The sequence below is a fragment of the Prionailurus viverrinus genome, chromosome E3, assembly GCF_022837055.1.
Source record: "Prionailurus viverrinus isolate Anna chromosome E3, UM_Priviv_1.0, whole genome shotgun sequence".
NCBI lineage: Eukaryota > Metazoa > Chordata > Mammalia > Carnivora > Felidae > Prionailurus > Prionailurus viverrinus.
In genome coordinates, this window is record NC_062576.1 from 10,536,963 (window position 1) to 10,560,789 (window position 23,827).

At 55.8% G+C, this 23,827-nt stretch overlaps 3 protein-coding genes across 3 annotated transcripts; 2 read left to right on the forward strand and 1 right to left on the reverse strand.

Moving 5' to 3' along the window:
* The first annotated feature begins 366 nt into the window (after window positions 1-366).
* On the forward strand, window positions 367-2,053 carry CLDN4 (claudin 4). Its single transcript, XM_047839239.1, has one exon. It carries the CDS (start codon window positions 614-616, stop codon window positions 1,241-1,243), a length of 630 nt encoding a protein of 209 aa, XP_047695195.1. The 5' UTR covers window positions 367-613; the 3' UTR covers window positions 1,244-2,053.
* Window positions 2,054-2,918: 865 nt separating this feature from the next.
* METTL27 (methyltransferase like 27) lies at window positions 2,919-6,782 on the reverse strand. The gene is given in 7 exon segments (XM_047839238.1): window positions 2,919-3,179; window positions 3,181-3,301; window positions 5,143-5,235; window positions 5,471-5,606; window positions 5,819-5,947; window positions 6,363-6,489; window positions 6,745-6,782. Coding segments are annotated over 6 exon segments (729 nt in total). The 5' UTR covers window positions 6,486-6,489; window positions 6,745-6,782; the 3' UTR covers window positions 2,919-3,052.
* A 12,408-nt stretch (window positions 6,783-19,190) lies between these two features.
* TMEM270 (transmembrane protein 270) lies at window positions 19,191-21,028 on the forward strand. The gene is made up of 3 exons (XM_047839109.1): window positions 19,191-19,275; window positions 20,235-20,630; window positions 20,733-21,028. The coding sequence occupies exons 1-3, from the start codon at window positions 19,204-19,206 to the stop codon at window positions 20,970-20,972; spliced, it is 708 nt and encodes a 235-aa protein (XP_047695065.1). The 5' UTR covers window positions 19,191-19,203; the 3' UTR covers window positions 20,973-21,028.
* Window positions 21,029-23,827: the final 2,799 nt, after the last annotated feature.

Genomic DNA, 23,827 nt, shown 5'->3' on the forward strand with positions numbered 1-23,827 from the left:
CCATCTGCCCACCCAAGCCTGGAAGGAGGGAGCCCTGAGGTGTGGAGATCCTGTCTTCGGGACCTGAACCTGGCTGGGCGTGGCTGCCCCATGGGTCCAGGTGCCTGTGGACTGTGACTCAGTGTCTATCTCCAGATCGACCTCAGCAAGGGCCTGGGGGTGGGGGTGGGGGGGTGGGGAGAGGGCAGTTTCCCCTGAGACTGGCTCTCCAGGATCCTGACTCAGGGGCCCAGGGTTGAGGCCTTGAAGGGCCTTTGTTGGCCCTGACTCTGGAATCCAGAGAAACTGGTCAGGGGAAGTCCCCAGGGACGGAAACCCCTCCCTCTGCTCCCCCCCCCCCCCCCCCCCCAAGAGCCATATAACTGCTCCAGTCTCCAGTCTCCTGTCAGACTGGAGACAGGAACTGGTCCGGTCACACGGTCACACTCGCTGTGCTGGTGCTTCTGACTCCGGAGAGATAAGGAGCTGAGCCGACCGTCTCTGCCTCTGCACTCGAAGTGAAAGTCTTCCCTCTAGACGCCGAGGGTCTGTCCTCAGCGCTTGGATTCCTACAGCCCCCCGGGGCCGGATCCCCACAGCCTTCCAGGTCCTAGACCCCGGCAGACGCCGAGCCATGGCCTCCATGGGACTACAGGTGATGGGCATCGCGCTGGCCGTGCTGGGCTGGCTGGGCGCCATACTGAGCTGCGCGCTGCCCATGTGGCGCGTGACGGCCTTCATCGGCAGCAACATCGTCACGTCGCAGACCATCTGGGAGGGCCTGTGGATGAACTGCGTGGTGCAGAGCACCGGCCAGATGCAGTGCAAGGTATATGACTCGCTGCTGGCGCTGCCCCAGGACCTGCAGGCGGCCCGCGCCCTCATGGTCGTCTGCATCATCCTGGCCGTGCTGGGCGTGCTGCTGTCCGTGGTGGGCGGCAAGTGCACCAACTGTGTGGAGGATGAGAGCGCCAAGGCCAAGACCATGATCGTGGCGGGCGTGGTGTTCATTCTGGCCGGCCTGCTGGTAATGGTGCCGGTGTCCTGGACGGCCAACAACATCATCCGGGACTTCTACAACCCGCTGGTGGCCTCCGGCCAGAAGCGGGAGATGGGTGCCTCTCTGTACGTCGGCTGGGCCGCCTCGGGCCTGCTGCTCCTCGGGGGGGCCCTGCTGTGCTGCAATTGCCCACCGCGCACCGACAAGCCCTACTCGGCCAAGTACTCTGCCGCCCGCTCCGCCCCGGCCAGCAACTACGTGTAAGGTGCCGCCACTCAGCTCTGTCTCCGGGCTTTGCTTCTCCCTGGACTGAAGGCGCAGCCCGTGCCCCTGGGGATGTTCCTGCCACGGGCCGCAGGCTGCACAAGCAGGGACTGAGCCAGGCCACCGGCCGGCAGCCCCTTCCGGCCCCCTCGGACACCTACCCAGAGCCTCCTCTCCGCCAGCAAGGATGGATGGACAGAAAGAGACTCCTGTGCTGCCCTCCTCTGGCCCCGGGGACACAGGAGAGGGGGCGGAAGTAACAGGGTGCGGAGGCGGAGGGGGGAGCTGGCTCCTGCCGGTCAGGAGAGCACGGCCCTGAATTTGCTTGGGCTCTGCCTCCGTGGGTGCCCGGCCCACTCCTGTGTTGGCTGCGAGGATGGCTGGCGCCTCGCTCCCCCACCTGCCCGTGGAGCAGAGTTGACACAGAGTTGACGGACGGGTTTAGAGGGGAGGGGTGAAGGCGCTACAAACTGGTTTGGGTGGTGGTGGGGGAGGAGATCGCGGAGGCTGCCCAGGCTGCCTGCACCCCTCCCTCCCCCCACCCTGCAGCCTCAGGGCTCTGCCTCAGCGGCCTGGGTAGGAGGACCCCAGCCTCTTGTGACCAGTCACGCCTGGATTCGCCACCCCTGCCAAGGTCGTTGGGCATCCTGGGAAGAGCAGGGGGGACGGTCTTTCTCTGGCCTTCATTCCCAGGAAGTCCTGGACCTTTTTTTCCCTGCCTCCTCTCTGGTTTCTGTTTTGTAACTTAATATCTGTTTGTCATGGTAATTACTATAATTTTCTATAATAAATGGGACCTGTGCACAGGAAGACCATATCGTTTCTGATTTCGGCCTTGAAGGTGGGCAGGGGAGGGCTAGAAGCCTGGGCAGGGGTGAGGGAGGAGTACGACCGCTGTGTGGTGGTCAACACAAGAACACTTAAAAAAACAACAACAACCTGGTTTCGAGGAACTGTGACAAATCAGAGCTGGCCTTCACCTTGGGAATCACCTCACTCAAGCCCTTCGTTTGCTGGAAGGTCAAGGCGATCATAGGAAACGCACTGCTGAAGTGCTGGGGACCCCAGGGGGGAGGCCACGTGAGAACACTCAGCCCTGGGGGGTGGGCCACCTGCCCTCTATCCATCTTTGTCCCAGCTCTGTCCGAACCTGGGCATCCAGGTTGGTCTGCTCACCCTCCAGGTCCCACGTCCTGGCCTTGGCCCAGGCTGTTTCCTGCTGTGGGTCTAGAATGTCTTTTTTGCCTCTCTCCACCCCTCGGAATCCTGCTTGTCCTGAAGGCCAGGCTTCAGTCTTCCTCCCTAATGAGCCTTCGCACAGTCCCTGTGTGGAGGAATTATCATTAGTCCTGATCATACCCCCAAGGCCTGGGGGTCACTGAACCCTTTCACCGGGCAGACACGCCCTGAGCTCAGCTTTCCGGCTCCTTTAGAGATGAGGAAACTGAATCCTGGCCACGTGAAGGTATTTGGCCAAGGCCAGAGGCACGGGCATGAGTTTCCTGTCCTCGAGTTAGCGTGAGAGGGCCCACCACGGGAGGTGTCAGGAAGTTACATCTGTGGCCCTGTCGGGGCTGGCTCAGGGGCGGCCTGGGGTGGGGGCCCTCTTCTCACTTCTGTCCTTCTCAGGGACGGATGTCAGTTTCCTGGGGAAGAGACTCACAGAGCCAGAGTCCTGCTACCCCTCCTGGGACTCATTTAATGGGCCAGGTTGGCTCAGGGGCCCCATTTTACAGATGAAGCAGAGGAGGCCCAAGGACGGGCCTGGAGGAGAGGGTCAGAGGCCAGCTGGGGGCTGAGGACCGGGCCTCACTCCCTCCACCTGGGCCCCCTCCTGCTTTCGGTACAGGTAGACGATGCCAGAGATGAAGCCATCGCTGTCAGAGGTTCTGGGCACCACCTCAAGCTCGGATGTGGCCAGTTCCCACTGGTCCACAGGCCAGGCCACTAGGCGTTCCCACGCCCCGGCCTGCTCCAGCCTGTCCAGGGTAGCCTCCAGGGCCTCCTTGTAGTGAAGGTTGGACGGGTTGGTCCGGGTGGTCAGACACACCAGCCCCCCTAGGGAGAGATGGGGGCAGGGGGTGGAGGGGGGGAAGAGGTGAGTGGGGGAGGGGCAGGAGCCCTGGTTCCAGGCTCTAGGCCCACCCCTTCCGGGAAAGGTTATCTTTCCTGCTCTTCCCTCAAGGGTGTACATTCTCCCCACCACCAACCACCCCCCCACCCCCCCCAGCCTTTTCCTATCTCCATGCCTTTGCTGCTCACTGTTCCCGCCTCAGGGAATACCCTTCTGCGTTTTCAGCCTCCTATACCAACTTCCAGGCTCACGCGTCCTTTATGCTGGGAACTCTTGGCTTAATCCCCTGGACAGAGGGGACTCCCTCCTCAGTGCTCACCCAGCCCCTCTGCCGGAAGATGTGGTGTGTCTGGATGCACGGGAAGGAAACACTTGGGACCTTGGGTAAGTCCCATCACCTCTCTGAGCTGCAGTTTCCCAGCTTACAGAGTGGGGCTCGTTTCCGGCTCTCACAGGAAGGACCACATTAAGCGCCGGCTGAATGAATGAGTGACATATCCTTTCTGGTGTTCCCTAGACACCTATAGCGTGCCCAGTGCGGGCTCAGATACATGTAGAAGAGGCCAGTGTCTGGAAGGCTTCCTGGAGGAAGCGGGGAGGAGAAGCCGGGCCCTGCAGGGTGGGTGGCTGGGCTCCGTGAGAGGAAAGGCTCCGAAGCAGGGGAGCCTGTGACAGGGGCGCAGCAGACGGGGCTCTAGCCAGCTCAGGGGCCTGACAAGCGCGGGCGGGGCTGGTTATGCCAATGGGAGTTTCCTGTTCTCTTGAGCCCCACCACTACCTCTCTCTCTGACCCCATCGAAGACCCTGCTCCCTGAGGCTGAAGCCTGCCCAGACCTGCCCAGGCTTAGCCACAGGGCCGGCTCCTCACAGTGGAGGCGAGGGGGACAGGGAGAGGATGCGGCCTTGCTGCCACAGGCCCACTTTGGGGCTTCCTGAGCCCATCCTGCAGCCAAGTCAGGGCCTCAGCTCCTGCCTGCTCAGTCCCCCATGCTCCTTTCTGCCTCTGACTCCCCGTGGCTGTCTTCCTGACCTGTTTTGGCCTGTGGCTGTGTTCCTGTGCCCACTGCCGTCAGCACCGCCCCCCCCCCCCCCCCCCCCCCCGCCGCCTGTCCCCTGGAAATGCCTCTCTTCCCTGAATTCTCAGAGTGTGTGCCCTGGTCCTTTTCCCCACGCCCCTTCCTGGGGTGCAGTGGGGTGCAGTAGGTTGGTGATCGAAGCCCAGAGGGCAGGGTGCGTACCCCCCCTCCAGAGCAGAGGCCAGCGCGGGACAAGGCACACAGGAGGAGCACAGTAAACACAGTCCTTAGCTGCACATCAACCCACGGGTGGAGGTTACAAAAAGTGCTCACGTCTATCATCTCACCTGAGCAGCCCATTTCACAGATGAGGAAACTGAGACCAGGAAAGAGCAAGAGACTCACCTGACAGTTGTCAGTGAGTTCGTGAGGGAGCCGGAAGACAGGGAACTGAACTGAGCCCCCACTGCGTGCCAGGACTGGAGCAAAGGCCTCAGACACGTCTTTTCACTCAGCGCTCACTGCGATCCATTGGGGAAGGGGCTCTGTCACCGCTCAGAGGTGAGGAAACAGAGCCAGGGGGAGTGGAGCTGCCCAGTGGATAGGAGGGCAAGCTGGCTACCGGTCTGCCCTGCCTGCTTGCCTGGGTCTGTTGATGGTGGCAGCTGGTGGCTGGGAAGCTAGGCTAGGCTGTGTGACCCTGGGCAGGACCCTGCCCCTCGCTTAGCCCGAGACATTCGGAGGTTAGTGTCTGTGGGTGTGCGGCGGGGGAAGGCATTCACGTGGGGTTGGATGGGCCTGCTCCTCACCTGGCTTGGTAACTCGCAGAAGCTCAGGTATCGCACTGCAGGGCACCTGGCCATCGCTGAGGGCACCCACCAACAGTACCGCATCGAAGGTCCCTGTGTGGAGTGTGGGGTCTGTCTTAGGTGTGGCCTCATGATACCCACAGGGATGACATCAGATCACGGGGTAGAGGGCTCAGAGAGAGGGGCTCACAGGGGCTCAGAGAGGGTCCCGGTGGGGGTTCATGGGGCTCAGTGTGGGCGGGGGCTTGTGAAGGGCTCAGCAAGGAGGATGGAGGCTGGACAAGAGAAGGCACTCACTGTCAAGGTGCCTGGGTGGGAAGGGAAGTACCTTCAGAACTGGGCAGAGGCTCCTGGCCCAGGACGCAGAGGCTGAGATTCTGGTAGAGGCCACGGGCTCGGGCCCGTTCCAGCATCCCTGGGCTCCCATCCACCCCATGCAGCTGGAGGAAGCCCCGAGCCTGCAGCTAAGGTGGGGGGACTCAGTCACAGTTCACACCTGCCATCTCCCAGCTGGGTCCCTGCACTGGGGAGGGCAGCAGGCTCCGCAGTAAATGTAGTCCACGTGTTTGGGACCGGTGAGTCTGAGCAGGGAGGCAGAGTTCTGGGGCCAGGGGTGGGAGGAAATTGGAGCGAGTGGGGAGTTGAAGAGAGGACAGGGGATGTGGGGAGGCCTCACCTCAGCAGCCACCAGGCCGGTGCCGCAGGCCACATCCAGGATCAGGGCAGCATGGGGTGGGCCCGGAAGGGCTTGGGTAAGGCAGTCTACTGCGAGGCGGGGGGCGCGGTACTGCAGGGCGGCCACATCCTGGGGACAGAGTACTGAGCTGACCGGCACCCCGTGCCCCAGTGTTTGGGTGACCTCTGTGTAGGGTGGTCTAGGAATCAAACAGGCCAAGCTGTGTGTGTGTGTGTGTGTGTGTGTGTGTGTGCGCACATGCTTATTGGCACCTCCTCCAGGTGCAGTCCCAGGGTAGAGAGGTCTTGTTTCCTGATTTTTCAAGGGGCTGCCAATATGGAAACATGGGGCTGGTCAGAGGCCAGAGCTGCTGTGGATGAGCCGAAGAGGGGGCCAGTCCTTGAGGAGGCAGGACTGCCGGGTCTCACCTCATTCTCACAAGCCACCCTGCGATGATGCAAAGCGAATTATTCCCTCTTTAGAGATAGGAAAGTTGAGGCTGGGCAGGCAAGAGGAGAGAGGGGAAGGAGCCTGGCCAGTTTACCTGGTCATAGTCTGGAGCCCAGCGGTCATAGAAGTGCAGCTTGTGGCCCAGGTCGGTGATGCCATGTGACGCCCCCACCCGGGCCCGCACTTCGGACAGGCTCCCGCCCTCCTCCTGCGCCATCCTCCTGTGGGGACACAGCCTTGGTGTCCGACGGACACTGCAATTTCTCCCATTCCCACCCCTCCCACCCAATCCCATTTCACAGGCGGTGGCACTGAACACACAGAGGGCGAGACTGTAACACCTGGAGTTCAGGGCTTGGGGGAGGGGTGCTCCCTGTGGCCAGAGGGAGGACATGACCCTACCTCCCCACTCTTTAAGCGGTGAGCTGGCGTCCTGGACCTAAGGGTCTTTAAGCAGGTAAAGGGTCAGAACTCACCGTCAATCGGACTCTCCCGCGGTGCTTAGCGCCGGAACTCGGGGCGGGGCCTGTACGGCGAGCCGGGCCCCGCCCCCACCTCCCTGGATGATTGGCTTTCCGCTATGAGAAAGTACCCAATCAAAGGAAAGCGCTGGCAGCCGCCCCCGCTACCAGCCAATGAGCTCAAAGTTCTTGGCCTCTCTCTCTAGCCCGGGGAGATCCAGACTTTCCAAAGCGTTTTCAGGGTATCCGCGTTTAGGAGCATCTCTGTGCGCTCCGGGCTCTCGATGTCCTTCATTAGGAAGTGACAGCCTCTGAAATCTTAGGGGGAAGAGGAGGGCCTAGGTCTGTGCTGACAGCTCAGAGCCTGGAGCCTTCTTCAGCTTCTGTGTCTCCCTCTCTCTGCCCCTCCCCCCTCTCAAAAATAAATAAACCTTAAAAAAATAAAAAAAAAGGGGGGTGGTGCCCAGGATCAGCCTTCATTTTTAGAACGGTCCCCACGGCCTGGGCAACGCTATCCTGTAGAACTTTCTGTGGTAATGGAAATATTCTATACTGTACGCTTTTCAATACAGTAGCTACATGTGGTATTGAGCATTTGAAATGTGGCTAGTGCTACCGAGGAACTGAATTTTGAGTTTTATTTTGTCTTAGTAATTTAAATAGCCATCTGTGGCTAGTGGCCTCCGTTTTGGACAGCGCAGAGATCCTTGCTGCTCAAAGTATGGTCCCAAAACTTGTATCCTCTTCTCCAGCATCTTTAGCTCTGGTTGCTCCAGGGGACCCCCTTAGGGGAGGTTTTTAGAAATGCAAATTCTTGAGCCCCATTCCACACCAATAGAATGAGAATCAGATTGCGGGGTGGGGGGAGGGGGCCTGGGAGGGGCCCAGAAATCTACTTTTTTTAAAATTTAATTTATTTATTTTTAGAGAGAGGGCACTTGGGTGGCTCAGTGGGTTGAGTGTCTTGACTTTGGCTCAGGTCATGATCTCACAGCTCATAGGTTCAAGCTCAGTGTCGGCTCTGTACTGACAGCTTGGAGCCTGGAACCTGTTTTGGATTCTGTGTCTCTGTCTCTCTCTGCCCCTCCTCCTCTCGTATTCTGCCTCTCTCAAAAAGAAATAAGCGTTAACAAATTTAAACGACAAAAGAAGAAAAGATATCTTGAGAGAGAGAAAGTGGGGGAAGGGCAGAGGGAGACAGAGAGAGAGAGGGAGAGAGAATCTCAAGCAGGCTCCACACTCTCAGCACAGAGCCTGACGTGGGGCTCAAACTCATGAGCAGTGAGATCATGACCTGAGCTGAAATCAGGTCAGACACTTAATGGACTGAACCACCAAGGCGCCCCCCAGAAATCTACTTTAAACAAACTCTCCAGCTGATTTCTATGCAGCTGAAGTTTCAGAAGCACTAGCCTAGAGGACCCTTGGGGATCAGAGTTTGGACAGGTGGAGTTTGGGAGTTTGTTACAGGTGTCCAGGAAGGAGGTGATGGTAGCACGAACTTGGGTAGTGGTCATGGCTGTGGAGAGGAGTGGATGAAGGTCAGAGACGTTTAGGCGGTCGAGGCAGCAGGGCTTTGGTGATTGAGAGCGCGTGGCCTGGGGAAGTGAGTCGTTGGGAGTTGAGACTTTGGGTTGATGATGGTGCCATTCACAGCCAGGGAAGCCCGGGAGGAGGAGCTGGTTTGGGGGCAAAGAGGATATTAACCACTTGGGGTTGTTGAGTTTGAGGGGTCTACGTGAAGATGTCCAGGAGGATGTTTAATGCCAGAGTCTTGAGCTCAGGAGACAGGACAGGCGGGAGACAGATTCAGGGTCACGAGTATAGCCAGTGATTGAGGCAGCCAATAATGGTGGGATGTGCAGGGAGAGATAAGAAAGGATGAGAAGAGGATGGAACCTGAGGACCCCTAACCCTTCAGGGTGGAAGAGGAGTGTCTAGGAGAGCTGGAGAAAACCCAGAGAAGTTGGGAAGGATGCCAAGAAGAGAAGAGTCTCAAAGAGATGAGGAATGGCCAACACTGAGGTGTGTCGAGAGGTGGCATAAAATGAGGCTTCGGAAGTGAGCCCTGGATATAGGGATGTGGAGGTCTTTGGGGGCCGAGGGAGGCCCTGACAGCATACACCGGTGGCCAAATTTACCACCTCTCCCTGAGTTAGACAACGTGCCCCAGCCTCCCTTGTATGTTGGCGTGTCCGTGTGGTTGAATTCCGGCCGATAGAAGGCAGATGTCGGTAAAGTGCTTTATTTCCAGACCTGGACCATAAACGCTTCCTATCCGATCCTCCACGGAACAGGGTCCAGGCGCCCAGAGGAGAGTGGGGGCTGCCAGACGACGGAGTCGGGGACCCTAAATGATTGTGTATAGCACGATCCACCTCCCCCACCCACCTGCACAGGACTGTAACATGAACAAGAAACCCACTTCATTGTGTTGAGCCGTGATTTCAGGATTGTCCGTTACAATAACATCATTTCCCTTCGTTGACATGGTGACCTTGGCAAGAGCAATTTTGGGGGAGTGGAGGTAGGGGAGGAAACCCAGATGTCAGCTGTCACCTGCCAAGATCCAAACCCAAATCTGTTTTAGTCCAACGGTGTCCGGTGAATGTGTCGTGAGTCCGTCGCGCTCAGCTGACAGAACAGAACACGTGCGAAGCTGCAGCCAAAACACAGAGAGATTTACGAGACTCGTACAGAAAGCTGAGACTGGGCAGTCGGGTCAGAGGCTCACTTATGCCATCAGCGACCCAGGCTCTTGTCATCTTCCTTCTCTGCCACCTTTTGCACGGAGGCCTTTGCGCTCCTGACTGTCACCTCGTCATGGCCGCTGCACCTCCCAACAGGACAGGATGAAGGGGAAAGGGCAAAACACTAGGCCAGCTCAGACTATTCATCATCACAAAAGCTTTATTGGAAGCCCGGGGCCGGGAGTTCTTCATCCCATTGGCCAGTTTGGGTCACATCGTCAACCCCAGAGTGGTCACTAGCAGGTGAGTCGGGAGGGGGAGATTGGGGGTGGGGACTGGCTCAGTCATCGGACAGCGTGGGCCTCATCTGTATAGCCTCATGTTTCATTTAGGTCAATAAATATTTATTGTGCACCTAATGTTTATCAGGCCCTGGGCAGGGCACCGGAGTCACAGGGGTGAGTCAGAAACAGCCCCCACTCTACCCCGGTCCAGCAGGGTGGGGGAGATGGGTGTCTTCTCCTGTTCTGGCTCTGGGCACTGTCTCCTCAGTATCTGTGTTCAGGCTTTTCCTTCTAAGCACCCCTCCCACCCCCCACCACTGGGTGTCCAGGGCCACTCCTTTGTCTGGGGTTAACGTAGGTGGGCACTATGGGGTTGAAGGATGTCGTCACGAGGAATGTCCCCTTAGGTAAGCTGGATAGCCCCAAAGGTGGTCCTGTTGGACCATCAGAGGGTGGCCTGGGTGGCTCCATGACAGAACCTGGGGAGGCCCTGGGGGGCCAGCATATCTGTCCCCACAGCCCCTCGGTATCTCCACTCGGTGGTACCCCACTTGCTGGAGGGGGCTGTGTGGTTTGTGGGCACCAACATGGCTTCTATAGCAATGGCTCCTAGGCCATGATGGAGAATGAGACTTGCCATGCGGGGTACCGGTGGGGGCTCCCAGGCTTGGACCCCAGGCCTGACCGGCTTCTCTCCCCAGAGCCCACTCCATTCCTCCCCTTCCAGAGCCTGGGAAATTGTCCCAGCCTCAGGGCAGGAGGCCCTTCTCTGACGCATCAACTGTTCTTGCTCCCTGTCATAAGCCCCCTTAAGTCCAACGCTTTGGAACTCCAAAGCCTTTCCTGTGCCTTTTGCTGATAATGACCCTCCCCTGGAGCAGTGGACACCATCCAGACCGCCCCCCAAAACTAGTCTGGGGTGAAAAGCAGGAGTTCATGTTTCAAAACTATTGTCTAACCTCACAGAGGTACAAGCCGGAGGCCAAGGGCTGCAGGTGGCTGAGGACGGGGCGGGGGGGGGGGGGGTCATCCTGTGGCCAGAGTGGGCAGCGTGAAAGGGTCAAGCGGACAAGGGTGAGGCCACGTTAGGCGAAGATGGCCCACACACAAGACATGGTGGTCGATGCCAATGGGCAAGAGCTCTGGGGGAAGGCACGGCTTTCGGGGGCCAGGCATGGGAGGGTGGGAGGTGCGCATGCATGAGGCTGTGGGGGTCAGTCGGGATGCTTCCGGACACAAGTGTCAGAAACGCAACTCGGGGAAAGGAGGGAGAGGGGGACGGGCTGCTGATACAAGGTGCGTGCGCTTACATGTGCACCTGCGTCTGATGGGCGGGAGCATCCGCAGGGGTGCGGCTGACGTGTGCAGGGGCCCAGGCCACAGGGGGCCCGGCCACCAGGCTGGGACTGGCTCTCTAACCCTGCATGGGCCGTGAGGAGTTAACAGTGTCAGACCTTCATTTTCACAAAGACGCCCAGAAGGCAGTGTGGGGAGTGGACTGGGCGGGCTCAGGGGCCCAGGGGCAAGAGCTGGAGGCCTGAACAACTATGGGGTCTGCAGGTGGGGGTGGGGGGGGGGGTGGGGAGGGGGGTGGGGACAAAAGAGCAACCTCTCTTCCTTTTGGTTTCCTGTCTCGTTTCCTGCCTCTTCACTTCTCTCCCCTCTTCCTCCTCAAGTAGGAGAGCGCCCCACCCCTCAGTCCTGGGCCTTTTTTTTTTTTTTTTTGGTCTCTATCTGCACCCACTTTCGAGATGATCTCACTTTGTCCCGTGGTTTAAAATACTATTTATATGCCAGCGAGTCCCAAAGAGGTGACTCCAAGCCCTGACTCTCCCCTGAACTCTGGACTCTGAGTACCTGATATCTCCCCTTGGAGGCCACGGGCCTCTGTCTGGCATCGTGCCCAAACCCGGCTTTCCTTGTCCCCACTCCCAAACCTGCCCCTCCTTGTCCTCCTCCTTGGCGTCTTCCAGAACCACTGTGCACCCAGGGGCGAAGCCCAAGCCATTATTCCCCCATCCCACATTCTGTCTTCGGCAAATGCTATTACCTCTCCCTTCCGCCTCTGCCACTCTGGTCCCGTTTACTGCTTCCCTCTCAGCCAGACCCCTTGTGCAGCCTCCTCACTGGGCTCCCTGCCTCCCCTCTGCCCCCCACCCACAGTCCATTTTCCTCATAGTAGCCAGCCAGGTGGTATCGATTATTGTTTGTAAAATTTTTATGGAAAATTCCAAACACACAAAAGAAGAGATTGGCACAATGATCCCCATGTATTTTGTTCGTCCCTCAGTTTTGATAGCTAACAAAATATGCCCAACCAGAATGATGTTTTCACAGTATGAACTTGATGAGCTCACTCCCCTGCTTAAGACCTAAATTCCAAATTCTTTACCATCCTCCTCCCTAACCTTTCTCCTCACTCCACTGTCCTAGCCTCTGCTGCTCCTGGAACATGCCGTGGTTACCTCAGGACATTTGCACTGCTATTTTGGGGTCTGGACCATCCTTCTTTCAGATCTCTGCGTGACTGGCTTGTTCTCAACTTTCAGGTGTCCGCTACCCGGAATGAACAAATATTAGCATTTTGTCATTATTGCTTCAGAATATGTGAATGTAGAAAAAGAGAGCATTATAGATGAAGGTGAGATTTCCTCTGAATTGCTCTCTCCCCGTTCTGCTGCCCCAGGGACCCAGCTACCACCCTGAATGGGCGGGACCTTCTGGGTCTTGTTTTTGTATTTTTACTACACATGTCCGGAACAACGTAATATTGCTAGTGGGTTTGAGAAAATTCATATGCGTGCCATCATTTTATAGTGATTACTCTGTGACTTCCCCCTTTTCATCACTTAACACCACGTTTTCGAGACCCTTCCACATTGGTGTATACAGATCTCGTTCATTGTCACCACCGCGTAGTCATCTCTCAAACAGATCCGTCCAATTCATTTCCATTTCCCTATTGATGGGAAAAGATGCTGCCACAAATAGCCTTGCACATGTGCCTTTGTTCACAAATGAATACTTCTGGAAGGAGTGCTTTACAAAATGGGGCTTGCAGCCCAGTAGGGGGTAAGGAAAACAATTCAGTTCCTTGTGAAATGGATCGAATAGAGAACGCACACTGCATGTAGTAAGGGCAATTACTGTCTCGTGAACTCACTTCGGTTTCACATGCGTGTGCAGCGGGCAGCGGCGGATAACATCTTTCTTACCACGGGTGGCCCCCTGAGTCTGAGAAACAAACGGATCTGCCAGGTCAGGACGCGTGCCACGTCTGATGCTCTGGTTGCCCCCGCGGACTCATCGACACATTTTTGTCAGACTTTTTTTTTGTCTTTGCAAACGAGCAGGAGAGAGTTATCTCATTGTGGTTTTCATTTGCGTGTCCCTCGATTACTAAGGAGGGTGACAGCTTCGCACACGTTTATTGGCTCTTTGGGTTTCCTCTGCTGCGAATTGCCTTTGCCTATGTGTTCTACAGTCACTTGATTGAATCTTATCTATCTTTATGTTGGTAGGAGTTCCTTAGATGTTCTGTCCATTCTGGATACTGATTCTGGGACTGCTGTGTGAGTCGCAAACATTTCTCCCAGGCCAAAGCTGCTTGTTGGCTTTGCTCATAGTGTCTCTGCACCAGATTCAGCAACAAAGAGTTTATCGGTCACTTGGGCCAGGGTGGTGACAGTGGGGAGTGGGGGGGCAGGAGCAAATGGCCAGTGGCTGGAGGCGGCAGTAAGATGATTACAGGATTTTTTTGCAACAACGTGATTTGAACAGCGAGGTGAGTGAGCACCGAGCAACATTTTCCTTTGTTCCTTTTAATAAAAGTCGCGTATGTTGAAGGTGCACAACCTGCTGTTTTGAATATCCGTAGACAGGGGCGCCTGGGTGGCTCAGTCGGTTAGGCGGCCGACTTCGGCTCAGGTCATGGTCTCGCGGTCCGTGAGTTCGAGCCCTGCATGGGGCTCTGTGTTGACAGCTCAGAGCCTGGAGCCTGCTTCAGATTCTGTGTCTCCCTCTCTCTGACCCTCCCCCGTTCATGCTCTGTCTCAAAAATAAATAAACGTTAAAAAAGAATATCCGTATACATTGTGAAATGGTCACCACAGTCCGGCTGAAATTAGCATATCTGTCACCTCTACTTAGTTACCATTTGTGTGTGGTGTATGTGTGTTGAGAAGATTTAGGATCTATCCGCTTAGGAAATTTCAAGTAAACAATAAGGTATTATTGTTAGCCGTGCTCCCTGCGTTGTACATTAGATCTCTAGAATTTATTCATCTTTATAATGGAAACTTTGTACCGTTTGACCAGCCCCCTTCTCCCAACCCCAGCCTCTGGCTCTGGCTGGCAACCGCCATTCTTTTGTCGGTTTCTGAGTTTGGCTTCATTAGATTCCACGTGTAAGTGAGAGCATGCAGTATTTCCCTTTCTGTGTCTTACCTCACTTAGCATAATGTCCCGCAGCTCCATTCCGTGTTGTTGGGAATTTTCCTTCTTAAAGGCCAAATAATATCCCATTGTATCTATCTATCTCTCACATGTTGGAATGCATAGGAATACAGCTACTATGAAAAACGTATGGAGGTCCTCAGAAAATTAAAAATAGAACTGCTTTATTATCCAGCCATCCCACGTCTGGATATAGAGCCGGAGGAATTGAAATCAGGATCGTGAAAAGATAACTGTACCCCTTGTTCATTACACCATTCCTCACAACAGACAAGATATGGAAACAACCTAAACGTCCTTCAGTGGATGGAGGGACATTTTATTTAGGACACAAGAGGTCTAGTAGAGAAAAGGGCAAGCAGGGAGAGGGGCAGCGGTTGAAGATGGGTGGGTGGGAGAATATCCGAGAGAGGTCTAAGTGAGCAAGCAGAAAACAAATACACTAAACACATTGGTTCTTGGGACGCCTGGGTGGCTCAGTCAGTTAAGCGTCCAACTTCAGCTCAGGTCATGATCTCCTGGTTTGTGAATTCGAGCCTCGCATTGGACTCTGTACTGACAATGTGGAGCCTGCTTGGGATACTCTCTCTCCCTCTCTCTCTCTCTGCCCCTCCCCTGCTTGTGTTCTCTCTCTCTCCCTCTCTCTCTCTCTGCCCCTCCCCTGCTTATGTTCTCTCTCTCTCCCTCTCTCTCTCTCTCTGCCCCTCCCCTGCTTGTGTTCTCTCTCTCTCTCTCTCAAATAAATAAAAAAATAAACATATTGGTTCCAAACAAACTGATCAAGAAACAAATTGGTGAAAACTGTATTTCCCATTGATGTCTGTTCATATGTTGATTTTTGTACCTCACAGGGGTGACTTTGCAATCTGTTATTGGCATTTATGCATTTTGTCCATTTATCAGAACTTTTATGGGGGGATGACTGTTTTTGAGCACTGGGGTGATGTGGCAACTTTATGTCCTCAAAAAAAAAAAACACTTTGGGTGTCTGGCTGGTTCAGTCTTTAAGCATCTGACTTTGGCTCAGGTCATGATCTCACCGTTTGTGAGCTGGAGCCCATCAGGTGAGCCCCACTCCTCTCTCTCTCTCTCTCTCTCTCTCAAAAAATAAAAAAAAAAAAACACTTTTAAAGCATTTTTATTACTTTTTATGTTAAAAGTTTTTTTAAGGTGTCAATTTGAATCAATTTTAAGGTATATTTGCCCATGTTTTTCTAGAATTTCAAAATGTAGCCTTGGCCTCCAAGTGAATCATCTAAAAGTGGTTTGGTTGAAATGAATATGTCCACTTATTGGCTTATGAATCAATACAGTGTATGCCCCCTGGAGAGAATTTCTTTTCACATATTTGCACGTGTTTGAAAGCAATTCTGTCTAACTTGTAGTTTATTTTGCTTCAAAAAATTCTTGAGTCAACTTTTCCTTTTTAAAATTTTTTTTTTTTTTCAACGTTTATTTATTTTTGGGACAGAGAGAGACAGAGCATGAACGGGGGAGGGGCAGAGAGAGAGGGAGACACAGAATCGGAAACAGGCTCCAGGCTCCGAGCCATCAGCCCAGAGCCCGACGCGGGGCTCCAACTCACGGACCGCGAGATCGTGACCTGGCTGAAGTCGGACGCTTAACCGACTGTGCCACCCAGGCGCCCCAACTTTTCCTTTTTAAAAAAAATTTTTTTTAATGTTCATTTATTATTCAGAGACAGAGACGCAGAGCGTGAGCTGGGGAGGGGTAGAGAGAGGGGGAGACACAGAATCCGAAGCAGGCTCCAGGCTCTGAGCTGTCAGCCCAGAGCCCGACGCGGGGCTGGAACCCACGAACCGTGAGATCGTGGCCTGAGCCGAAGTGGGACGCCCAACCGACTGAGCCACCCAGATGCCCCACTTTTCAACTTTTCAATCCACAGATGCTGACTTCATTGACCCCGAAGCCTCCAGGCACTGGTGGGGGTGGGGGTGGGGGCAGGTACTGCTCAAAGCACTTCCCAGACCCGGTTTCATTGACTGCTTCCCACACAACCTCACCTGCTAGATTCTACAAAGTATATCCCAGTTTTACAGATAAAGGAATTTGGGCCGAAGCACAGACCTTTGATTAAGCGTCAGAGGTCTTTTCAAACGGACTCCAAAATCTTGTCCCTTAACCAGGATTAGGTTCCTCCTGAATTCATTATTATTGTTATTATTATTATTTGCATTTAAGTAGCTTTGATAAAGCCATCTTTAGAAAACAAAAAATACAAATTCCAATAAGTATGAAGGCATATTTATCATTGTTGTGTCTTTCTGGGGGGGAAAAAAAGAAGTAGATATGAAATAAATATCTATTGGAACATGAAATCATATTGGAACATGAAAGAAAGAAAAAAAAACCACGATTATTTCTCGTGGTTTCGCCTCCAACAACCCAGCCATGACAGCACCTGTGCCCCGGGCGAGCTCCTCAGGATGCCCCAAGGTTGTTGTCACAGGGAAACCGGCCTCGCAGACTGACAGGGGACAACATAGCAACCCAAAACTTTCCACCAAGTTCAGCAGCGCGCGCAGGTGCGCCGGGCCCGCGCCCCCGGTGTCTGCTGCCCCCGCGCGGTCGCATTGCCGTCCTGCATCCGCAGGGGAGCACCTGAGCGACCTCGAACGCCAGGAACGAAGCAAGTCCCAAGTGGGCTCCCGGCCCTTCTGTAGCCCTGGGTCCTGAGCTGGGGAAGGGAGTCTGCGCAGGGAGGCACGGGGAGAGGAATGGCGCCCCCTGGCGTCGGGCAAGGCGGCGGCCACTGATAATTGGGCTATCCCACCTGGTCGTCCCGTTACCCTGCAAGGTGCAGACAGGGCCAGGGCGGGGAGGTAGTTATTGCCCGAGGTTACACAGCACAGTAGTGCAAGATGGCCTTGAACCTAGGTGTTGAGAATGAAAGAGGAAGTGGTGGAGGGCTCCCCACCTAAGGATCCGAGTTGATATGGAGCAGTTCTTGCTGCCCTTACACGCAGCCTAGCAGCTGGGATCTCCAGGCAGGTACTCCTTCATTTGCTCATTCATTCAACAAATATTTGTGGAATTCCTACTGTGCACCTGGCACTGGGCCAGGCATGGGACACCGTAGTGAGCGAAATTCATGGTCCTGGTCTCTGGAGGTGGCTGGGCAGGAAGATGAAGAAGGAAGGCGACCAGGTGACTCTGGGTTTTCTGGCCGATGGTAACTGCGTGGCCGGGACTAGGTCAGGGGAGGTCCTGACCTCTGGCACTGTATTTCCAGCCTTGCAGACCCCTCTGGGTCCCTCCCCTTCTGTGGTCTGGGCAAGCACCGAGCCACTGAGAGGCCTTGCTGAAATCTAACTTGGGGACCAAGCTGGGGAGCTATTTGAGCTCTCTCCCCCCCCCCCCCCCCCCGGACGCCTTTGCCCTAGTCTCACCTCCTCATGAGCTGAAGGGACTGTCTTAGAGCCCACAGCAACCTCCTTGCTGCCTTGGCTCTTTGATAGCTCTCACTGTGTAATGTAGAATATTCTGTGGCCTGTGTGGCCCTTGCCTATCTCACCACTTGCCTTGTGCTCTTCCCTGCCTCCCGCTTTATGCTCTAGTAAGATGAAATTGTTTGAATCATGCTGTTCCCTCTGTCTGGACCATCCTTCCCACTTCCTCTGAGAACTTCCTACCCATCCTTCAAAACTTAGCTTAAGGAGGCTCTTCTTTTTTTTTTTTTTTAATTTTTTTTTAACATTTATTCATTTTTGAGACAGAGAGAGACAGAGCATGAATGGGGGAAGGTCAGAGAGAGAGGGAGACACAGAATCTGAAACAGGCTCCAGACTCTGACCTGTCAGCACAGAGCCCAATGCGGGGCTCGAACTCACGAACCGTGAGATCATGACCTGAGCCAAAGTCAGATGCTCAAGTGACTGAGCCACCCAGGCACCCCACAGGAAGGAGGCCTTTCTGAAGCCCCAGTAACCCCCCAGTGCCATAATGTTGCAGCCACAGAGGGTGGGAGGGGGAGAGGCAAGGCAGAGGACAGAGTGGAGGGACTTTGCACGCTGCACCCTCCAGCCCTCAGCTGTTGCCCCAGGAGAGGAAACAAAGGGGCAAACAGGACTGCCCTGGGCAGAGGTCATCCTTTCTGTTCCAGGGATTCATAATGGCAGGTTTCCATGTCCAGTTGGGCAGGTTGTATCCTGCACAAGGTGCCTGGCTGAGGTGGCAGGCGAGGACTGAAATCACGCTGTGTGCAAGGGCTGAGGCGGCGCCCACCCTTCTGATGGGCACAGAGGGGCTGAGCCACTGAGACCCACACTACGGCAGCCTGTCCAGCAGAGGGAGAGCTTTAAAAACATTTCTAAAAGGCGTGAGAGCCTCCTCCCGCAGCCTCCTGGGGCCACCTGCCGGGACCCAGACAGAAAAGCAATGTGAGAAATGCTGGGGTCAAGGTTCTGGTTCTCCCAGAATTCTAAGCCTTTGATCCTAATCCCAGCCTCCTGCAGACTTCCAGGGACGCTCCAGGCAGCCTGTGGCCTCCTGGTTGCCCTGAGCGGGCTAGCTCAGCAAACTGTCCCCTTTCCTGCAGCCTCTGCCTCTCTCCTGAACCCTGAGGCCTTTAGGTCAGTACAACTTTCCTCCCCTGGCCTCCTCTAGCAGAGTCTCAGGTATCACGAGGGTCTGAGAGGAAAAGTCACAACCTCATTTTTCCTCTTTGTGACGAGGGCGGGGGTGGGGGAATGGGGAAGGAGCTTTTCCATCTGCCTCCAAATACTGTGTCACCTGTGGCCTTGGGGAATCAAGATTTCTATTTCCCAGGCCTTGAATACTTTGGGATTTCCAGGGACGTGGGCGGGCCAGATATGGAGTCGATGTCCCCAGGGCCGTCTCCAATCGGGAAGGGGACAGAGCATAGAAGAAAAGTACCCTGCGTTTTGTGCCCTGGAGAGGCGGGAGGCAGGTAAAAGGGGGTCTCTTGTGGCAACTGGGTCCCCACGGTAACTTGGCCCCCACCCTGCGGTATCTGTGAGGTCACCCTCCCTCTCCCAGCTGGACGAAGGGGAGAAGGGTCAGACATGGAGGCCGTTCCTCCTGTCAGATGCAGCCTTTTGGGGATTCTGCTGCTGGTGGTGAAGCTCTCGGTGCTGGTGAGTGGGGAACGGGGGTCACTGGGGGGGGGGTCCACCCAGCCATCCACAGCCACCTCAGGGCTGTTGGAACCCATGGGCCTGGCCCAACCTGTAGAACTGGGTGACTGTCTGCCTGCCTGGAGTAATCTGACAGCTCTCAGGAGCCCCATCCCTAAGCCACAGTGCCCACGGTGGGGCACATGGCCACCCCCAGATGGCTGTCTCCTGCATCGTCCCCTAGGGCTCCAGGTGGTCCTCTGGACAGTGGCACATGAGGTCCAGACAGAGGGGATTGGCGTTACTCAGGGCTGGGGGCTTTAGGGCTCTGATGAGGGACTGGCTGTTCAGCCCCAGGACTCAGGCGGAGCTTTCCCGTTTACAGACTCTTTCCCTACCCAAGCTCACTCTTTTCTCCCAGTGGATGGGAGACATCATATCCACCCTGTCACCCAGGACAGAAGCCTGGAGATCTTCTTGGGGCCCTCCCTCTCCTTCACCCCTCTCCATAGTGTGACAGTGATGCCCCTATGCCTCACATCTCTCTACCCCCTGGCTGCCCTCTGCCCCCCAGCTGCCCTCAACAGACAACTGGTGGGCAGGAAAGCCCAGGCGCTTGGGAGAAAAAACTGCCCAGGGTTCAAATCCTGCAGGATCAGAGGGCTGGGGGGATGGTCACTCCTTATGTAATAATTAATAATAATAATAATAATAAATCAGCTTCCTTCAGTCTAGAGTATTGTAAATAATCACTTAAATCCAAGGGAAAAAAAAATGAAAGGTAATACGAAACACCTTCTACAGTCCCCACCTGAGAGTGGAGTCCTTAGCGGCAGGCAGATGAGGATCATTCTTGCTGGGGAAACTGAGGCCTCGAGGGAAGGAGGCCCGGTAGCCCCACCCCCTACGGCAAAACCCGGGGCAGGCAGGGTCCCTGCCCCGGGTGGGTGACGATGGGCTGGCTCTCCCTGCTCCCGCAGCTGGTCCAGAACCGCATCCACCTCTACAATTTCCTGCTCCTGAAGATTGTCTTCTTCAACCGCTGGCTGTCGGGGCTGGCCCAGGAGGCCTGGGGGTCCTGCAGCCCCGAGGCCCACCCACCCCCTGGGCTTGCAGCCAGCCCCGTGGGCCGGGTGCTACGGGCCGGGCTGGCACCGATGGCAGTCCCCGTGTGGCTGGCGTGGGCCGGCGTGCTGGGCTGTGTGCGGGCCTCGGGCCTGGCCTGGAAGCAGCTAGGCCTGTCCGCGGCCACCTGCAGGGAGCTGCTTCTGTCGTGTCTACACAGCCTGATGCCGGTAGTGTTGCTGCTGTTGCTGCTGACCAGGAGGCTGTGCCAGAGGGCCCATGGCCGCAGCGTGGTCTGGTTGCTCAGCAAGGTGGGCTGCTGAGGGCAGGCCTGGGGCACTGGGCAAGGCCCTGGGGCGATGCCACCCTGCGAGCTCCTGGTGGCCAGCCGCCCATCCGCTTATCCCCTCCAGGCTCTGCTGGACAAGTGTGCGGTGCCCGAGCTCCTGGCTCTGCTGAAGCGTTTGTACTGGTGGGTGGAGAACGCAGCTGCGCTCACCTCCTGGCACCTGGCCTATCTCGTCGCCTGGACCACTTGCCTTGCCTCCCGCCTGCTGCAGGCTGCCTTTGAGCACACGGCCCAGCTGGCCCAGGCTCAGGAAATTGAGCCCCAGGAGGGCTCAGGGCCCGTGTCCGAGTCCCCCACTCCCTGAGCGCCCGGGCCCCGAGGCTGGGCCAGCCCTGTCAGAGCATGGGACCCCTGGAGAATTAAAGTGTGTCCCCATCTGCCTTTCTGGATCTGGTCTGGTTTTCTCGCTCCGTGGCCTTCTTCTTTACTGGTCTGTGTGTGTGTGTGTGTGTGTGTGTGTGCATGCACACGCGCATGCGTGCCCTAGGGCTGCCCCTCGGAAGGAAATCGCATTCTGTGGGCACCTGATATATGCCAGATGACCCTCTCAGACACTTTATGTACATGATTTTGTTTAAATCTCATAACATCACAGGCATCAGGTTTGATTAGCTCAATTTTCCAGATGAGAAAATTGAGCCTCAGAAGGGTTGAGCATTCCCAAGATCCCAGAGTAAGTCAGGGAAAGTTCCAGCAGTGGAACTAGATTTTTTTTTGTTTTTCAGAACCTCTAACCTTCTCTAGGTCTGTGCCCCTGATTCTCAGGGCTTTAAGGGACATGAGTTGTTAGAGACTCTGGCCTCTGGGGGGTGCCAAGGCCTCACATTTCAGAGATTTAGAAAGTTCCTTTTGAGACGCAGTTCCTCCTGAGCCGGTCTGCAGCTAGCCCATCCATTCATTTACACTCTTAGCCACTCAGTTTCCCACTCATCCATCCATCCATCCATCCATCCATCCATCCATCCACCTATCCACCCATCTATCCATCCATCCATCCATCTAGCCAGCCAGCCAGCCAGCCATCCACCTATCCAGACATCTGCCCATCCATCCACCCATCCAACCATCTGTCCATCCATCCATCCATGTGCCCATCTGCCCATCCATCCACCCATCCAACCATCTGTCCATCACATCCATCCTTCCATCCATCCATCCATGTGCCCATCTGCCCATCCATCCACCGATCCAACCATCTGTCCATCACATCTATCCATCCATCCATCCATCCATCCATCCATGTGCCCATCTGCCCATCCATCCATCCATCCATCCGTCCATCTGCCCACCCCCTCATCCATTCATTCCTTTGCCTGCTTACCCAACCAACTACTTACTATCCATCTACCACTCTTCCACAAATCCATCCACAGATCCATCCATCTATCCATCTCCTCCAGGGAGAGGGAAACATCCCAAATCTCAGCCAATCTGAGCTGGGCAAGCTCAGGCTATAGTGGGTCAGACACCCACCCTGTCCTTAAGCCAGGGATTCTGTGAGAAGGAGGGGAAAGGATGGTTTCGTGGGAGTTAGCAATCACCCTCCACTCACTCCCAAGCCCGAGGGTGGTGTGAGGGTGGGCAGACATTCCAGACAATTCTGTCCTATGTTCGCCTTCTGCATTCTGGTTCCCAGGGAAATTAGGGCCAGATTCCTGCCCTGTCTCCCATATGAACCTGCAGATGGCCCAGGGTAGGTGTGGGGGGGACTTCTGGGCCCTTTCCCTGAGTCTGAGGAGCAGGCTTGGCCTGCCCGTTGGGGGAGACATCTGAAGGGCTCCCATCTGGCCAGCGAGGCAGAACATCTGCTGGGAAGGAGGGCGCTCGAGGCCTTGGTGCTGGAGTAAATGTGACTGGGATTCCAGAACACACGATGTGCAGGGAAAGCTGGGCGCTGAAGTGTGTGAAGTTGGCTCACCGCTGAGGCTGGGGACTCGGGGAATGGGAAGGAGGCCCCAGGGCAGTCATCTGGAGCTGCATGGGTCTTGAGCTGCCAGGGACCAAGGTGGTGCTTGACAGGACTGTGGCCCGTGGGGCTTGGGGTACTGGCAGCAAGGGAGGGGGGCAGGCGGAGCGGGGTCTCAAGGGCGAAAGGGGACAGGCAGGGTGGTGGGCTTGCACATGGTGGGGGCAGGGAGGGGGGAAGGGACAGAAGCCAGGAGGGGGCTGGGCGATGGGCTGGAGGCCGGGACCAGCAGGCAGGCTTGCATAGCCCTGGCCAGCAGCTACTGGCCAGACTGCATATGTAATACTAGTATTTTTCCTTTTACTAAATTAAAAAAAAATTATTTTATGTTTATTTATTTTTGAGAGAGAGAGAGACAGACTGCAAGTGGGAGAGGGGTCAGAGAGAGAGGGAGGCACAGAATCCGACTTTGGCTCCAGGCTCTGAGCTGTCAGCACAGAACCTGACGCGGGGCTTGAACCCACAAACTGTGAGATCGTGACCCGAGCCGAAGTCAGATGCTTAAACAACTGAGCCACCCAGGCGCCCCTCCTTCTAAACTTTTACAAAATCACCCACAATTCGGACGTGTTAAGGTAAAAATGCGTCCTTCCTCCCTGGTTCAAAACTTGAGAGAAAAAGGGCTCCTTTCTGGCCGTGAGTCGTTGCATCCACGCAAACCTGCACGCGTGCTCACACGACACACCTGTAGAGGGGTCTCTGGCAGGGACCCACCGAACCATGCACGTCGGTAGGTGACAGACTTTTCTGCCTTTGACGACCTGGCACGCACCCATTCCTGAGGCGGTCCGCGTGGACGTCTTGTCCTTTTGAATGGCTGCACTGAGCTCTCAGGGCAGCTTCCAGTTCGGCCCTTCCCACCCTGGGGTTCTGGAGGGGGTGAGCCCCAGAGGAACGGCCTGGGGGCAGCGAGGGGTGCAGATGGGAGGTGGCCCCGGTCCTGGAGAGCTCCTCTCTGACTCTCCACCTGCTACATCCTCAGGTCTTGGGGTTGACGTCTCTGGGGCTTAAGGGACCGGGGCCGGGGCCGTTGGCCAAGGCTGGCAGAGGGCGAGGGCCTCGCCTGGCCTTGGACCTGGGGTGCAGGGTGGGGCCGACAGACCAGCCGGGACTCAGGACGCTGTTGCCCTGAGCGTGCCCACCTGCTCAGCTTGCCCCCCACAAACAGCCGGCCCCCACGTCCTTGGCTGCTG

Coding starts and splice junctions, on each gene's coding strand:
- TMEM270 (XM_047839109.1), top strand. CDS start 19,204: ATGGAGGCCGTTCCTCCTGTCAGATGCAGCCTTTTGGGGATTCTGCTG. Junction 19,276..20,234: donor TGGTGAAGCTCTCGGTGCTG/GTGAGTGGGGAA, acceptor CTGCTCCCGCAG/CTGGTCCAGAACCGCATCCA. Junction 20,631..20,732: donor TGGTCTGGTTGCTCAGCAAG/GTGGGCTGCTGA, acceptor TATCCCCTCCAG/GCTCTGCTGGACAAGTGTGC.
- CLDN4 (XM_047839239.1), top strand. CDS start 614: ATGGCCTCCATGGGACTACAGGTGATGGGCATCGCGCTGGCCGTGCTG.